This window comes from Lampetra fluviatilis, chromosome 14 (assembly GCF_964198595.1).
Source record: "Lampetra fluviatilis chromosome 14, kcLamFluv1.1, whole genome shotgun sequence".
In the NCBI taxonomy this organism is placed as follows: domain Eukaryota; kingdom Metazoa; phylum Chordata; class Hyperoartia; order Petromyzontiformes; family Petromyzontidae; genus Lampetra; species Lampetra fluviatilis.
The window spans coordinates 12476383-12494985 of record NC_136288.1 but is presented as its reverse complement, the minus strand read 5'-3'; the positions used below and the strand labels follow the sequence as shown (position 1 = coordinate 12494985).

Genomic DNA, 18603 nt, shown 5'->3' with positions numbered 1-18603 from the left:
AAGAGCACTGGGTAGTTGAGATTTAATGAGTTGGGTAGTTGAGATTTCATGAGCTGGGCATTCGGGATTTTACGAGCACTGGGGATTTGAGGTTTTGTGAACTGGGAGGTTGGGATTTAAAGAGCTCTTACCAGTAGAAATGTTGTGCGTGCTGAGCAATTTGGTGGGAAATTCATGAGCGCTGGGTAGTTGAGATTTAATGAGTTGGGTAGCTGAGATTTCATGAGCTGGGTAGTTGGGATTTAAAGAGCTCTTACCAGTGGAAATGTTGTGAGTGCTGAGCAATTTGGTGGGGAATTCATGAGCGCTGGGTGGTGACGGGCACCTGCATGAGCCGTGCGGCAGGGCAGCGTCGCTTCTCAAAGTGCTTCTGTCGGTGCTGCTCCTGGACCTTGAGGGCAAAGCCCGACCCCAGGATGCCCTGCGCGACACGAGCAGTGGCGACGAACACACACGTCAGCGGCACGCCCTTTGCCCGCGTTGTCCACGTCAATAATTATTCGTTGTTTTTATTGGCGGAGAAAGCGAGTCGCTGAGCGGTACACGCGGCACAACGCGAAAACACATTGGTGGGGGGGAGGGGGGCAGGTTGGGGGTTGGGGGGCTCGTCCCGTAACACAGACGGATCCGATCGATGCTCACGGCCGGCAGCGAGAAGAAGGAGACACCGAGAAGGGCGAAGCCGGCAGCAAGCAGGCGGCCGAGCCACGTCTTAGGGGTCTTGTCTCCGTAGCCGATGGTGGTGAGCGTGATCTGTGCGAGGGGGGACAAGCGGTTTAGCTTCGACGACTCCCTCCTCGGGCTGTGGATGTCGGTGCACATTCGCAATTGACGCAAATGGTTTTCAAGCGACCCTCTGCAGCGAACGATGAGACCTAACGGCCGGCAAGGTTCGCGTAGGCCTGGCGCAAGATAATAAATAGGCACACCATCGCCTATGAACCATAACGCGAACTACGGTCATCCTCGTAGCAGCAGCATTTGGATAGTCATCGAACAAAGACGGTTTTTACCGCATCACACGCGTTCGGATGCGCTTCTGCGGCCGTCTGGAAGGCTCTCCCTTCCGATATCAGGAATCGGCTTGAGCTATGCACTTTTAAATCATCCACATTGAGAACTCATTTCTCTAGAGCTGCTACTTGTTGTGTCTGGTTCGTAGTCCTTCCCCCAAATGCGATTAGCGCGGTTGGCTACGTACGGTTGCGATAGAAGTTTAAACATCGCACGTGCATACAGGTCGCGTCCAGTGGAGCGTGGCTACTGCCATCTCCCGAGACGTCCGGCCGGCGTGGAAACCAGACACCGCCATCGAGAGCGGTGCTAGAGAGCCCCCCCCCCTCGTGGAGGAGCTTTCCGTCCATGGCGGGGAGCGAGCGACACATTGCCGGGCTGCCCCCTTATCTTTCCCCATGCCCAATTGGCTCGCTGACGTGCGCACGTGACGACAATTGTACATTCAACTGATGCACAGCCCCTGCGTCGATCCGCTGCTCGATGAAGGCCACCATCACAGCGCTCGTGTGCACACCACTGCGCCACCATTCCCCCCCCTCCCACCCACCCATGCGTGTGCACGTCCCAAGCTGATAAATACAGCTTACGTGCGAATGTGTGTGGGGGGGGGGGGAATGGAGAAACTAAATGACCCTCTCAGCTCTCAAGATAAATAATTTCCATAGTAATTGCAACAATAACGCAAGAAACTATATTATTGCGCTCGTCGGCATGGCTATGCGTGATTGCGCGGCTGTGGTGCGGTGGCGAATGCATCGCGCTATGTACCCGGTGACCTTTGGCTCTCTTCACCACCACCACCACCACGGCAAACATCACCGGTGAGCAATATCCCAACGGCCTTTTTGGCATCCTCCCCCTTCGCCAAACCCGCACTGACCGCAGCAGGTGAGGTAAGAGCAAATCACCCGTACGCGCAAAACTGCATGGGTTTGACTCCCGGCCACGGCCAACATGAGTGGCGAGTGGTATTTGAACTGGTCTTGTTCTCACCCTGACTTCGATCAACCCGCACTAACCAGCGTGGTTAAGTGGAGTCCATCAAACGGCCCCCAAGACAGGCGCAGTACGGCAACGCCTTCGTCCGGGCAGCGAGATTGACAAAAAGTGCTGCGGGGCATTCATTCTACGTAACGATTGCAAGTAAATTAATCGGACAAAACACACACACGCGCGCTCGCACAATTATCTACAGGCCCGTTTCAAATCTTCCCAAATTAACGGCAGTGGCGTGTGCATTAAATCAGGGCATTCGTCACCTTTTAATCTCTAACTCAGCAAACCAATTACACTCTAACTTGTCCTCTTAATTGAAAATTGATTTTTCTTAACATATGTTTCGCTTTTGGAGTCCATCTAACCAGGCGCCCCCCGCCCCCCTCCTCCACCCCTTGGTCCAGCACGTGTAGCCTCACTTGGACTACCACCACGACCACCGCCGCCACCACGTACCGTGCCCCACCACAGCGAGTCGGCGTATGTCCCAAACTGGTCCTGGTTGTCGTCCTTCTCCGCCAGGTAGACGAGGAACGACGAGAAGATGAGCGTGAGGAAGCCGATATACCAGGCCGTGATGAGCTCCTGGGGGCCGAAGCCGGAAGAGAATCCGCACAACGTGGCACATTGGCAACCTGACCGCTCGCTACTTTTTTTCCCTTCCACTGGCACATCCGAGCCGTGCCAGGGCCAGCCCAGCGTGGCACGGCTCAGAATTAGCCAGGTTATTTTATTTTACCAGGTACGGCCCACTGAGCTATATAGCTCTTTTTTAGCAGCGACCTGGCCACAAATGGTAGCCCCAAATGAAGCGGCTTATCACGTGGAAATTGCATAGAAGTCGAATACTCTGAGCACACATGGATTTTAAATGTGGAGGGAAAAAACCGGAGGGAATGGAGAAAAATCCACGCGACCACGGGGAGAGAGAGAGAGAGACCATGCAAACTCCAAATATACAGCAGCAGGCGCCAGGGTCGTGATCGAACCCACGACTTCCTGCACGTCCACCGAGGAGATGGAGCGATGAAATCAGTTCGTGCGCAGGCGCTGAGATTTGTAAGAGGTGGTGGTGGCAGCTTCGGCAGGCAATCATTCAGCGGTGGAATAACCCACGGCTGATGATGTTGATGATGTTGTTTTTTTTTTATCAACCCTACCCTCAAACTGCCGTCAAATTATGAATTTTTAATCGTAATGGATCGCATCTTCATGGACACGCCGTTCGTGGAAACGAAGTAAAAACATTCGTCGCGCGCGGAGATCAAACGCGATCGCCTGGGGTTCTGCAGCGCCCGTCGCACGGGCGGAAAAAAATGCCCTCCGAGTGTTTCCCAATTGAAAGAAGATCGCTTCACAGCGACGCACGGAACGCCGCGGATAAATAAACGCCGTCACGGCGTTGTCGCGAAGAGACGCGGCCGGTGACGTCCTCTTTCTTAAATGTTTACAAAAATGTTTGGAGTGTGCGTTACATCCTCGGGCGCACCTCTTTGAATTGGGCAAGAAATAATAATAAAAATAATTAAAGAGAGGGCTTTAATTACACTTTAAATTTGCTCACTTTGCTGACGCTCCCGTTAAAAAGGGAAGGATTGTTGTTTTTTTTTGAAGTGCATCCGTGGGTGCATAGGTGCGTTTATTAGCTCCGCTCGTGTGTACATGCAGGCTCCCGAAAACTACGGTGAATAGGAGAAACATTTACATCTAAATTGAAATTCCCTTCGGTGTCATTTAAACTGGGTATGCGGGCGACTGTGAGGGTGATAATGCTTACGGGGCAGGTGCCATCATCGTTCTCAAGACAGAAATTTGAAAAAATCAGCCCTAAATTATTCTCTTTTTAAAGTTTTGAAAAGTGCACCGGAGATGCGGTGAAACATTCCTGACTGTATAATGATCGAAACGCTGCTGCAGTACCTTTGATGAGATGTTACATGATTAATGCTTTCGTTGCATTTCTCTCAGGATAAACAAAAAAAAATATGTTTGGTGAATCTCCAGAAAACTGTTGACCCAAAAGTTAAAACTATAAACGAAAACTATTTTTTTATTTTACCAGATAAGTTCCACTGAGCTATGTAGCTCTTTTTTAGAAGGCCACAAATGATAGCTCAAAGAAGTGGCTTATTCTTGACTTAAAGCTTTCGTGACTGCAGGAATTCATATTCTTTGGGTCTTTCGGCAAAGTCACGTAGATAGCATAAAGAATAAGTGGCGTATTGCGTGGAAATTTATAGCGGCCAAATACTCAAAACGCACGTTTCTTAATGTGGAGGGAAAAAACGGAGGACCCGGAGAAAAATCCACGCGGGAGAACATGCGAGCTCCAAATATACAGCAGCAGGCATTGTGGTCTGGATCAAACCCACGACCTCCTGCATACCAGGCGAGGCAGAGTTAACATCTCGCCACCGCGGTGCCCCAGTTAGGATATGATGAGAAACCGAATGCAGTGCCAATTCATGGCTCAGGGCGCGAGGAGACCCGCCTCGGGTTTTACAATCTCGGGTGACACGTGCTAGTGGATTCACAATGGCAATGGCGCCTCACATATCGACCCATGGACCGACAACAGAGACCCGTACGACCACTTGCATAGAGACCCAAAGGCCCTAATTCTAGATTTGAAGCTTTCGTGACTGCAAGGATTCATACTCTTAGGTTTTTTCGGTAAAGTCACCGTGTAGGTAAAAAATAAAAATAAATAATGAAAATAATTTAAATTATAATAATATTAAAATAATAAATCACGTTTCGGAGGCAACACAAGTCTCCGTCATCAGGTGGGACCGTCACAGCTAAATTTACTGTGTCAAGGGTAAATACAATCAATTTATCTGTGACGGTCCCACCTGATGACGGAGACTTGTGTTGCCTCCGAAACGTCGTGATTTATTATTTAATTTTTATTATTTTTATTATTTATTTTTATTTTTTACCTACGTGACTTTACCAAAAAGACCTAAGAGTATGAACCCGAAGGCCCTGTCGACTGTGTCAGAGTGGCATTACAAAGCGACTCCGTTGGCTGCCCCCATTGGCAGTCCACGTTTCTTGCCCGCGTCGGCTACCAACGTCAGCCCCCCACCTCCCCCTAGTGCCCCCCTCTCCATACCACCCCCCCCCCCCACACCTTGCTGTGCTCGAAGACAACGGAGCGTAGCAGCTGCCAGGTCCATCCGCGGCGGTCCATGCGCACCATGCGCAGGATCTGCAGGAAGCGCAGGCCCCGCATCGCCGACGTGGCGAGGACGTTGCCCTGCGTGCCGGCCGCGATCACGGCCAGAGAGGCCACCAACACGATGCTGTCTGTCGACCCACGAGACCCCCCCCACCCGCACGACACACAGAGACGCGAGCACGCGCAGACCCACGCGCAGGGTTAACTCGCGACCGGCGACTGTCAGTGGCCAAGAATGCCGCGGGCTTTGCGGAATGGGCCGTGCTCGCGCAAACGAAAATGAAATGAGCTGAGGTCGCCCGACGCACGCACGCGTTTCGCCACTTGGCTGCTCCTCGCTCGCGAGGGGTCACGCGGTGACGGCGTGATCGTGGTGACGGCGTGATCGTGGTGACCGTGGTGACCGCGCGCTTGTTTGGCGAGTAAAATGGACAAACCTCCGACGTGTTCACCCTCGTTCTGTCAGTAAACGTCGCACGTTTTTCGTAACCTAATTCACGGTCGCTCCGTATTCCCCATGTCTTTTTTTTTTGTTCTATACCTGGGCTAACGTCCCCTCTATTATCCCGCGGAGCTGACAGCTGGTCGTACGTTTGGCATTGCTTTAACACGCTGTCAGGGGCCACGTATCATCGTCATCGTCCTCATTTGCCCGTGCCGCTGCAATCCCTCATTCCTGCCCGTGAATTCACCCCTTCGCTCCACACGTTCGCGGCGATCGTGCCAACCAAGATCACACTGGGCTGCCATTCTCAGCCATCGGCCATCAGTCCTTGAAGCTATGTACGTTGAACTTCTTTTGCAGCGTACGTAGCCAACCGCGCTAATCGGAGGTGCGGGGGAGAGAACAACAAACTAAACACAAAAAGCAGATTTAAAAAAATAGTTTTCAATTCAGATTTAATAGTGCATAGCTCCAGTGGCTTCCTAAAACCAGAATCAAGAGCGTTCCAGACGGCCACAAAAGCTATGTGTCCTGCCCAAGCCCACTAACTCTGCATTTGTTTCGATTTAAAGCTTTCGTGACTGCAGGGATTCATCTTCTTGGTTCTTTCGGTAAAGTCACGAAGAAGGGAAATAATAAAATAATAGAAATACAACATCATAAAATAATATAAAATAATATAATAATATTTGTTCCCTGGTCTACCTATCTGCCTTTCTTTCTCGATGCAATTCTGGGCACACTTATCCCCACGCTACTCTGCGCACTTGTCAGCCTTTGTTTATTTTCATTTGTCAATGTTTGTGATTTCGGTTCACGCGTCACCGATTGAAAACTCTCTTCATCAGCGTGTGGATATGGAAGAGCTACAGACGGAATGCGATGTGTGTCGTTATGAACGCACGCACGGACCCATCGCCGTCCTACACGAGTGACCTTTGCCGTATGTTCCCTTCCTCTAGAGGACATCGCATCCCTTCGCAAGAGTGGGCCACTGTGGGACATTTCCCACGGACGGACGGGTCGACAAATTGATGATGGATGGATGGGTGAGCGAATTGATTTCGCTCGGCTATTTGTTGAATTAGAGATGCGTGTAAATAATGCCCCGTGAATATGTAAGCCGATGAGTGAATGAAGCAAATGTAAAAATAGCTTCACTGCAAACCGAATCAGCCGAATTAAGTGCAAGCGTGCGATAAAGGGGAATTTTAAAACAAAATCGCTTTGCCAAGTTAACAGCTGAAAACGCTTGTGCGCGCATTCATTGCGCAAATATCTGCATGCCCATCAAGGCACCAAAATGATCACGAATGTTATTTACCCTGGGAAAGAAGTGGTGGCGCAGCGGTGAGCGCACAGCACCGGCGCTGTTTTGTCTCCCCAATTAATTTGTTTACCAAGGAAAGCCTCACCGAGTCGTCCCGTGGCATCAGGGTACCCGCCACGGAATTCCATTTACGGGAGTTTAGCTGGACGATGGGGCGGGGGAAGGTGGGGGGGGAGAACTCGGAGAAAACCCACCACGCGTACGAGACGGTGACACCTATCACGATCGTGTGGCGCACAACTCATTGATATGGTTATGAGACGTGGCCCGAAGAGAGAAAGTTAAAAACAAAAAAAAACGGAAGCCGTAGCACTATTTTACGACGGCGCGCACCAAGTTTTCCACAGCATATCATCATAAGCGCGAGATTCTTCCATAACATCTTTGCGCACCGACCGGCGATGTTTTTTTGTTTACGGTGTCTCCGCAGGGCCCAGTTATTTATATAGACGGTTCTAGAGGTGGAGTCGGGGTTGCCGACTGTCCTGGCTTTGAGGTAGCCATCGCGGGGAATCTGGATTGCCTTCAAAAGCCCGGCTTCTTTTGTTGTTGTCACTTGCGTATGAATGCGTCACCCAGCACGGCACATTCATCACGTACAGTTCTTTCCTCATTCACGACTGCGAGATCTTCTGCTTCCCGCGATATTTTTAATTTTGCGTTTTATTTCGTTGTCCCCCCCCCGCACCTCCGGCAAGCACGATTGTCTACGGACGGTGCGAAAGAAGTTCAACAAAACGTACCGTACAAGAAACGTCCCTGTATTTTTGCACCTCAGAGGTGGCAACCGTGAGTCGAGCACGACGCCGTATAACGTCCTATTGGTATGCGCCGCCGCACATACCGTTTGGAAAAGTAGGTCAAGAGAAAGGAGGACATGAAATAAAAAAAAAATCAAGTCATTTTAGCGTTCGTGTAAATTTAATGAATTTGCTTTTAGCAGGAAAAGTTGGGGGAAACAATGACGAAATATGCTACACGATTCAGAGCCGTCAACTGCCTTGCTTACAAAACGACTTCGTGATCAATGTATTGAGCCAATCGCGTGGGCCTCCGCCAGTGTTTACATTTCAGGGGAACATCTTCGCATGCTGGTTCTCCCACAGTGGCGTCCGTCTTTGTGCCACGGTGACAATCTCAACATCGGAGCGTCGATAATCCTCGCTGCGCTGTCCTCACTGGCGCCACCAATCCAGATGCCCTCGGCACCACGTGGCTCGCTCGTCCCAGTGCCCAGTGAAGAACTCGACAAACTGCAGGAGAACTCCTCCCCTTACCTCCATGCGGCAGTAGATTTGATCGTGGCTGACGATGCTCGTGATTGATGATGATGACGACGACGATGATGATGATAGCGATTCAAGATGTATTCGTGCGTGTCTGTGTAGTGGTTAGCGCGCTGCACTAAGGACCCGGCGACCCGAGTTTGATTCCACTCACAGCCAACGACACCAAGTGACAATTATCTGAAGTGGTCCTGGGCCTCCCCTAGGTTAACTCAGCCTCAAAATGAGAACCTGGTGCGGTGTGTAAAAAAAACATCGGCAGTGGGGAGACAAAGGCGGTCGGGGATAGTGCTTGCCCCACCCACCCCCTCGTGTACCGTGCCGGGTCTTCATAGGTGCTCGCTAACAGCACTCGCCCCAACAGTCTGTTAAGGCTATGCGGAGGGATCTTTGTCCGTGTATTTGTGTGTCACCGTGGCCGTTGGCCGGAGCGAGCAAATTCACCGATGATGCAGAAGGGGCGCAGGGCGAAGCGAAGTCGGCCTTTCCATCCCCTGAAGCGGCAGCAGCAACCGGCCGCCCAGAAGCGCACAAAGTATTCCACGCTGAACACGGCCATCATGACCACCTCCTGCGCGCGTGCACGAGAGAGAGTTTCAAGTTTCATTGATTAGGTAATAGCCCTGTGAGCCATTCGGCATCTTGAATCGGGTGCAACCGCAACAAACAAAAAAACATGAACAAGAAAACATCTTAAAGTGACATTCTTAGGTTTTTTCGGAAAAGTCACGTAGGTGAAATTTTTAAATTAATAAAAGTAAAATTAATATAAAATAAAAATCACGACGTTTTGGAGGCAACACAAGCTTCCGTGTTCAAGTGGAACCGTCACAGCACGATAGCTGTGACGGTAGCTGTATCACTTGATACAGCTATTGTGCTGTGACGGTTCCACCTAAAGACGGAAGCTAGTGTTGCCTCCGAAACGTCGTGATTTTTATTTCATTTTTATTTTACTTTAATTAATTTTAACTTTTCACCTACGTGACTTTACCGAAAAAAACCTAAGAATATGAATCCTTGCAGTCACGAAAGCTTCAAATCTAGAATCTTAAAGTGACTATGTGCAAACAGAAAATCCAAGAAAAGACAGCTAAATATTGCAAAAAAAGCACCGTACACCAGAGAAGGAGGGAGGGATGCACAGAGGCGGACGGGAGAAGCGGTACCCTCCTCACGCTGTGTAGCCGCACGGCCGCACCGCTAATGTTCGGCTTGCGCTGTGCGCGGTTGTTTGCTCGAGAGAGGACGACTCACAGAGGTAGTTGAGATGAGTGGGAAGACGGCCACGCAACGACCCGGCACCAACAACCACCTAAGCTCTGTGGCGGTCCGCTACATATTAGAATTATTTCGGTGTTTTCGGCCAATTATTGTGAGGATGCAACACTCGATCCCGTACATGAAGAGACAAGATGATAATCGTTCTCATTTTGCTGAATTGCCTTCCGGCAAGCCGTGGTTATATTTCTGTACACAATGGCGAGATTTTAAATACCTCGCTTAGTATAGAGGAGGTCATGGGTTCGATCCCGACCATGCCGCCTGCTGTATTTTCTGAGTTTGCGGTGTCTCTCTCTCTCTCTCCCTGTGGTCGCGTGGATTTTTCTCCGGGTCCTCAAGTGTTTCCCTCCACATTTTGAAACGTGCGTTTAGAATACTCTTAGGTTTTTTTCGGTAAAGTCACGTAGGTAAAAAATAAAATTAAAATTAATAAAAGTAAAATAAAAAATCACGACGTTTCTGAGGCAACACAAGCTTCCGTCTTCAGGTGGAACCGTCACAGCACGATTGCTCTTTCAAGTAAAGAGAAATGCGTTTAGAATATTTGTCAGCAATACATTTACACGTGACAAGCCACTTTGCTGAGCTCTCACTTGTGGTGGCCAGGTCGCTTCTGAAAAAGTGATAGATATAATGCTCAGTAGGCCTTACCTAGTAATATGAAAATAGTTAGTGATTCATCTTCTTGGTTCTTTCGGTAAAGTCACGTAGAAGGGAAATAATAAAATAAGACGCTGTTTTTCCGACAGACCTGTTCTTCACCTGAGGACGGCTGCTTGCGTTGTGGCCGAAACGTCGTGAGAATTGTATTTTATTATGTTTTATTTGTATTATTTTATTATTTCCCTTCTACGTGACTTTACCGAAAGAACCAAGAAGATGAATCCCTGCAGTCACGAAAACTTTAAATCGAAAGTTAGTGTTAAATCGAAAGTTAGTGTTTCGATTTAAAGCTTTCGTGACTGCAGGGATTCATTTTCTTGGTTCTTTCGGTAAAGTCACGTAGAAGGGAAGTAATAAAATAATAAAAATAAAACATAATAAAACAATTCTCACGACGTTTCGGCCACAACGCAAGCAGCCGTCCTCAGGTGAAAACCAGGTCTGTCGAGGCGACAGCGTCTGAATCAAAGTTAGTGATTCACCATCCCTCGCTGCCTCTGGGAGCGCTCGAATACTGGCAGCCACGTGGCACGACAGCGGGAAACTGGGGGAGGCACGAATACCGGAGGTCACCGCACCACGATGAGAAGGCCCCGGGTGGACGCCTCGTGGTAGCCGGGGATTGTCGAGAACACGGAGAGGACGAGGCAGTTGAAGACGAGCAGGAACCTGCACTCCGCAGCACGCGAGAGAGGGAATTCTTAAACCTTCTTGCACACCATTGGAACCTCATTTGCCAGTAAAAAAATATGATAATTGGTATTTTTACCCTTCTATCTGGCAACAAAACTGACACCTTTTTTTTTTACAAGGAGTCATGTTTGCATAGACCACAATACCTGCAGTCAAAATGCAAACAAAAAACATAACTCTGATAATGTATGCACTGTCCTTGAAGTTGATTGGTCCACACCCGAGACAGCTTTCCTTAGAGCCTAGTCTCACATGGGTTGGACCAGATGACGCCAAAAGGCGCACAACTCAAAGACAATGCACCATCAGAGTATGAGAGCTCGGGGTAAGCATTTACACCATTGGATACTTGGACGGAACGACGGACGGACGTGCGATAAGTACAGATGGCTACGTATGGTGCGAAAGACGTTCAACATACATCCATGCGTACATTCAGAGCACACGTGAGTTCAGGGCCGTTTCGTATACAAATGGGTGTTTCTGTTTTTCCAACACTGCATCTGATCCCAGGTGCTGGCTGTCTCCAGCCGCTCAATGAACGCTATTTTACAAACCTCCATCACAGAGGCCGATCCTGACACTTCTGGTTTTTTGGCCGTCGACAAGTCCACTCAGCTACAAATTATCATAACCACGCTTCTCCTAGCTTGTGCCGAGCCCATTTAGTCCCCTTTATCCGGCTAAAGAGCAGCTCTATGGCATTGTGGCGGCCGAGTGTGCAGGAGGCGCTTGCTGATGGGGCTATGCCGAGATCTTTCAATGGTCATCATACAATGCACTCTGCTTAAATCCATCAATCCAGGATGGATCAAAGACAGCCTGAATGTCCCAAGTCAATGCAGGGCACATAACCCGTAATCGATAAAAGCCAATATTCCCCATATAGCCTTAAGTGCTATTTGCGAGCACCTAATGCCGGCACAGGCAAGGTGGCCAGCATAACGCCCGACCGCCTTTGTCACCCCAATGCTGATGGTTATAATACTCGATTAAGGCTGAGTCAACCTACACGAGGCCCTGGCCCGGTTGAGATATTCGCCATCGACGTCGGCGGTGAGCGGGAATCGAACTCGGGTCGCCGGGTTCACAGCGCAGCGTCGCGCCGACCGTTGCGCCACCGCTCGCGAGCGCCACCGCGCTCACAAGCTGGTCGCCACGAGCATATGGTCGCTCCACGGGCTATGAAGACCAGCGCGCTTGTCATCGCAAATCCCGGCGTCGAGAGGCACGGTGCCAAGCGAGCGTAATTGAGGGCAAGCGTTTATCCTGCCCCCAACCCCCTTCCTTAGCCCCCCCCCCCAAACCGCGGCGCACGAGTGGTCAGGATCCGTCCACGAGGCAGTGACTTCACGTGGTGGCCTAGAGATGAACGAATAGATTTGTTGGGCACAGAAGAAGCCCGCGGTAGCAAGGGGGAGGGGGGGTGTAAATTGATATGATTTGTTCTTCACTACTGCTGACTGAGCAAATGGGGTCCAAAGGCCTAAACAACAACAACAGAAATTCCAGACGGCCGGCAACAAGCAGCGTGGGTAAAGTCGTAATACTCTTATATCAGCGCACAACTTTATCTGTAATGAACGCTGCACTTTCCGTCGTTTTCATGCAGGGGGCGCTGCAAACCTACGCACGCTCTGCATGAACGACGGAGGCGCAGGGACAGACGTTCGATCACGTTGGAATCGATCTGCAGTCGTTAATAAAAGTTGAAGGCGGTATAGTACTACAGTAATAGAGCAAGTGCAGAATCACTGAACCGGAATTGATAGCTTGAACGCATTTAGCGCGGCGCCCTTGAAAGTGCGGGGCCTGTAGCTACTGCATATGTAGCTACTACACATGTGTAGCTACTACATATGTAGCTACTACACATGTAGCTACTTTTGCTACGAGGATAATCCGGCACTGGGTTGAGCTCGCGGCCTCGGCCGAGTGCGGAGGGAAGCGGTGCCACTGCCACCCCCATCTGACGTTCCTAGGACCATCACCACCACCAACCACCACCTCCCCCGGGAGACCACCGAGTGCGGACCAGCCTAGCCCCGAGAAGGAACCTCCTTCTCCTCCGCCCTACTCCTCCTCCCTCCCTTCCTCATCCCTCCTCCTCTCTCTCTCCCTTTCATTCAACGAGTAATTTCCGCGAGCTTTTCAGAACAGCCCCGCGCGCGTCCTTGACACGAGCGGGATAATTTGCGCGGTCACAAAGACGCACGGAACGCGCGCGCGCGCGGCGAACAATCGCCACAACGTTCGTCCGCCAATAGGGCCGCGGCGTCGAGAGTCAAAGTTTGATTAATCGACTGCACACACAGAAAAAAAAGAGTTATTGTAAAACAAAATAATTGCTCAATATTTTTATGCCATGACGGAACAACAATGTTGTTTGGACGGGGTTTGCAAAATTGAAAACGTAACGAATATCTCATCGCCGAGAGCACGGCTTTCGCTGGGTACTATGACAACATTAATACTGGTAGGAACCTCCTGGTTACACCAGCCCACAGGGGATTATTGTGTCTGTCCGCCCGTCGTGCATCCAAAAATGGGAGGGGTGGGGCTGGGTGGAGAGGGGAGGGTGGGGAGGGGCTGGGTTGGGAGGGAGGGTGGGCTGGGTGGGGAGGGGAGGGTGGGGAGGGGCTGGGTGGGGAGGGGCTGGGTGGGGAGGGTGGGGAGGGGCTGGGTGGGGAGGGACAGGGTGGGGAGGGTCTGGGTGGGGCTGGGTGGAGGGTGGGAGGGGTGGGGCTGGGTGGGAGGGGCTAGTCACCCCGTGGTGCCCTTATAAAACTCAACGTTTAACCCACTCACGCAATCGAAACGTCGTATTCTATTATTTAATTTATTATTTTCTTTCTACCAAAGAGTAATTCCTGCAGTCACGAAAGCTTCAAATCAAGTTTCATCAAAGAGCTTTCACCTCGAGGAGAAAGAGGCGACGTGCTGAGACGCACACAGACGCGCAGGAGAAACCTCGTGACCCATCCTCTCTCTGTCTCTCTCTGGAAGATCAATGAACGAACGGACGAATGTTTAGTCCGAGTACGCGCGTGACAAAGACTCGGTGGGTGGTGTTTGTCAAATTCGTTGTTTACACCATTGGTACCTCATTTGCCGGTAACAAAATATGATAATTGTTTTTTTACCCTTTTATCTGGCAACAAAACTGACACCTTTTTTTTAACGAGGAGTCATGTTTGCATTGACCACAATACCTGCAGTCATAATGCAAACAAAAAACACAACTCTGATAATGTATGCACTGTGCTTGAAGTTGATTGGTCCACACCCGAGACAGCTCTTCTTAGAGCCTAGTCTCACATGGTGTTGGACCAGATGACGCCAAAAGGATAAAAGGGTAAAAAAACAATTATCAAATTCGTTGTTGTTGTTGTTGTTTTCCGATTTAAAGCTTTCGTGACTGCAGGGATTCATCTTCTTGGTTCTTTCGGTAAAGTCACGTAGAAGGGAAGTAATAAAATAATAAAAATAAAACATTATAAAATAATTCTCACGACGTTTCGGCCACAACGCAAGCAGCCTTCCTCAGGTGAAGACCAGGTCTGTCGGGGAGTAGCGTGCCATTGTTTTTCATTCCCGTGGCCGCCTTGCCTGCCACCGTTACGCGATTTGAGGCACCTGTTGGCATGCGTCGCCAATTAGGGGGTGCGAGACAGCCTCGCACGAAGACAAGATGGAAACTCGTGCCGTCAGCATAATTCTACGGCCGTCACGAAGTGGGAAGCAGTAGGTGGGTTAGGAAGGAAGGCAGTGGAAGGCAGACGCCAGAAATCTGATTTACCGTGGTCGTGAGAACAATTTGACAATTAATATGACGCGAGACGCATCGGTGAAGGGGAGAGACCCACGCGGGGGAACGATTTGTCGGGAACCCCGAGCCCAGGAGGGGCGGTGTGGGCCACGTGGACAACGATGTTGAGGTGCAGGCGATGCGATCGGCGAGGCAAAAAATATTTCCGCAAGCAAAAAAAAAATCTCTCGCGTTTTAACGATCACGTTTAGACAGTTTTTTTTGTTTGTCGTTAAATAATAGTAACAATTATCTCATTTCATGTTCTACCGTTGGATAATTAGCCTCCGTGACTGGAGTAAAATAGCAACGAGAGAGACGGGGGGGGGGCACAGCGCAACCACAGCTTCGGAAAGATTTATCGAGTCGGGGGGGGGGTTGGAACTGCTTTGGTAACACCCCACACACCCCACGGCAGCGAGGCGGAGTTGCGAGGTTTATAATTGTGACATTTTTCACTTTGCGGAAGAGCATTACACACTACGACGAAGGTGCGGAGGAGGGGGGTGTGGGGAAGAGACAAATATAATTTTCAAAATGTTCGGCGATATCTGGAAAGGGCATTAAAGGAAAGGGGAAAGCGGCTCCCGTAGCTGGAGGCGATAACAAGGCCACCCGTGACAGAGCGATATCACAGTCTTTAGTTAGTGGTCTTCACACACACCCCTCCCCCCCCCACGGCACCTCCGATGTATATATTCACCTGAAGACGGCTGCTTGCGTTGTAGCCGAAACGTCGTGAGAATTATTTTATTATGTTTTATTTTTATTATTTTATTACTTCCCTTCTACGTGACTTTACCGAAAGAACCAAGAAGATGAATCCCTGTCGAGAAGATAGAATCATTCAGACTCTGTCTTCCCGATAGACCTGTTCTCCACCTGAGGACGGCTGCTTGCGTTGTGGCCGAAACGTCGTGAGAATAATTTTATTATGTTTTATTTTTTTTATTTTATTATTTCCATCCTACGTGACTTTACCGAAAGAACCAAGAAGAAGCTTCGTGGGCCTTACCAAGTAGAAATAAAAATAAAAAAAATGATTCACCAACCCTCGCTGCCTCCAGCAGTGCTGGTGTACTGGCAGCCACGTGGCATGACAGCCGCGAACTGGCGGAGAAACGAATACCTGGTGAAATGAAGAGTTAAGTTTAGTTTACGTGGCCATCACTCGATGACGATTCACGCTCGACCCCTTTGCGTTCGCGTGCAGTGAGGAGGACTGAAGTTTCAGTTTAATTTATTAGGTATAGCCCTGTGAGCCATTCGGCTCTTGAATCGGGTGCAACCGCAACAAAACAAAAACATGAACAAGAAAACATCTCAAAGTGACTCTGCGCGAACAGAAAAATCCGGGGAAAAACTGCAAAGTCTTCCAGAAAAAAAAAGCACCGTACACCAACGCTGTGCAAAAAATCCCAGTGGGATGCAAGTCAAACAACTATGGGCCCCGTTCTGGAGAAACCTGATGCCTCCTCCGCAGATGGACTGAGCCTCAAGACGGCCATCAGTCGCCTCCATCCGTCGCTCATCCCTGGAGGCACGCGGGGCCCTCCGCCAGCGCGAGGCCTCCCTTTATCGATTTCCGTGGAGGCCCCCCCTTTATCGATTTCCGTGGAGCCGGCGATCGGATCTCGGTCCCGTCCCCGGGAGAGGGAGGGGGGGGGGTAGAGCGCTGTGCATTTATTCGACGGGTTCAGTGAACGCGATTGGAAGCGTCAACGGGGCCGACTCCCTGTGAAATCATAAACGCACTCAAGTTGCGGTCGCGGGCAAAGTCAAGACCCGAGTCGGTCTGGCGTTTGCCACCGTGCGTGGAAATTTGCCGGCAGAATGAAGCTAATGTGATGCTTTTGCAGTAGGGCCCTTTGAGATCATCTTGGTTTTTTTTTATGAAGTGCACCGTTGGTCGCGCTTTTCCTTCCGCCTCTCTGCAAACCTACTTTATCTTCCCAAGTGTTCGGCTTATAAAGGGAAAGAGAAGCAGCAGCCTGTACAGCTGTAGAACAGATGTCAAAGTGATTTATCGCTCGAAGGAGCGTTCGAGGCAGAGCCAGTCAGTCTCATGTTTACAGCTCTGAGCCTGTGGTGGCAAATTCCACATTTCTATGGCAGAGGGCGAGTTTCTCGAAAGGGCGACCAGCGTTTTATTGATTCCGGGAAGGAGGGAGAGAGGTAAATGATGGGCTGAGTGAATCCCTAACTTTCCGATTGCGAGCCGCCCGCTGTACCGCTCAGCCACGTGGTGTACAAGCCCCGGGTGATCGGCGAACAAAACAACAAGCAGAGGCACTTTTGTTTTCGTATTTGATGGAAAAAAAAACTCAACATTTCAAGAGCCGCGATGCAATGTGTGGTGGATACGAGACGGTGGTGCTCCTTCATAAATAAATAATCATCACGAAGCAGCTCCTTAGAGAGCCGCACGCGGCTACGGAGCCGCGGGTTGCCCAACCCTGGGAGAGACGCAATGTCTGTGATTCACTTCCAGCTGTTGGGTTTGTTGTTGTTGTTGTCCTACGACAAGCCACTGTTTTGATGCCACCTTGATGCGGCTAAGAGGCACGAGACTGCCTTGTGGACCCGAGCAGCTGCAATGGATAGGGGCACCCACACAAGCGGGAGACTCGGCGCAAGGCCAGACGAATAGAGCTTGCTTTGCCAACGCGCGCTGATCAGCGGGGCCAAGCGATGCACCTTGACCTCGTTAGTCTCAGCGGTAGAGCGAGCGGCTCGCAATCAGAAGGCTTGCGAGTTCAAGTCCAGGTTGGGGGTTGACTCAGCCCGTCATCCCTCTAGGGATCTGCGGGGAAACCAAGATCGGTTGTGTCCGATGGAGAGACTCGCCCCCGCCATAGGAATGTGGAATTCCCTCAGGGCTGTAAACGGGAGATGAGTACCGCCTCAATACCCGTTTGAGCAGGAAAACACTTTGAGCTCTTCTCAGGTTTTTTATTTCTGGAGATTTCTGTTTCCTGCGCCGTCAAATCTGGCTGTTTGACAATCGGAGGTGGCAGGAGGCTGCGGTTTGGGGAAATTGTGAATCGGCTTTTGAATGGAGTGGGTTTACGTTATTTTGGAGAGAGATTTCACATTTCCAGCGGCCTCTCCAAAAGCTGCAAACCAAAAAATGAAATAGCCGCCCATATTTCAAAAAGATTCCACCTAAAAACTTTCCATAAAGACAGAGAGGAGAGAGAAAGAGGCATGAATAACAACGTTTTAATTTTATTGGCTACAGGGCCTTAATTAAGAAAACAACCTCAATGGAAATTACATATTTATGGCAACGATTAAAACTTAAATTAAAAAAGTGTCTCTATTTATTTCAGAAACCTTATTTGAGACATAAACGTTGAGAGATGGCGCAGATGTATGCCGTCGTTGTTGTTGTTGTTCTCGCCGAGCTATTAGGGTTTTTTTTTTGTGGCCACGCTTACAAAGACCGCTCGGGTAGAGCGGTGGTGCAGCAGTTATTGCTCGGCGCTATGGACCCTGAAACCTGAGTTCGATTCCCAGTCACGACCAACATCAGTGGCCCGCAATATCTGAACTGTTCCTAGCCCACACATCACCCACATGACCCTCACCGCCACCACAACACCACCAACCCACGCGGACCAGCGAGGTGAAGTATAGTTAAACAACCCCTATGACCAACCTATGACCAAAACGGCGCTGGATGAAGAGGCCTTCCATTCAGCCTTCATCCAGCAGTGGATTAATGAAGGTGTGTGAATTAGTGAAGTGAATCTGCCCATCACCGCTGGAGATCAAGTTCTCTGGTGGCGTTGATATCTACAAGTCGCGACTCAAAACATGTGTTACTACTTTAATGAGCCAAGAATGTCTGTGTGTCACGCGCGTGACGTCACTCCACATCAGCGGACCCCCCTC

At 50.0% G+C, this 18603-nt stretch overlaps 1 protein-coding gene across 1 annotated transcript in view; it reads right to left on the bottom strand.

The window, feature by feature from the left end:
- Window positions 1-18603, bottom strand: part of LOC144935887 (potassium voltage-gated channel subfamily KQT member 4-like) — a 125283-nt gene that overhangs the window by 17845 nt on the left and 88835 nt on the right. Inside the window, exons 2-7 of the mRNA XM_078862739.1 lie at window positions 10784-10874; window positions 8703-8829; window positions 5150-5325; window positions 2470-2598; window positions 643-753; window positions 326-421 (exon numbers count right to left, since the gene is read on the bottom strand). Coding sequence (XP_078718865.1) covers window positions 326-421; window positions 643-753; window positions 2470-2598; window positions 5150-5325; window positions 8703-8829; window positions 10784-10874 — 730 coding nt within the window. The remainder of the gene's footprint in view (window positions 1-325; window positions 422-642; window positions 754-2469; window positions 2599-5149; window positions 5326-8702; window positions 8830-10783; window positions 10875-18603) is intronic.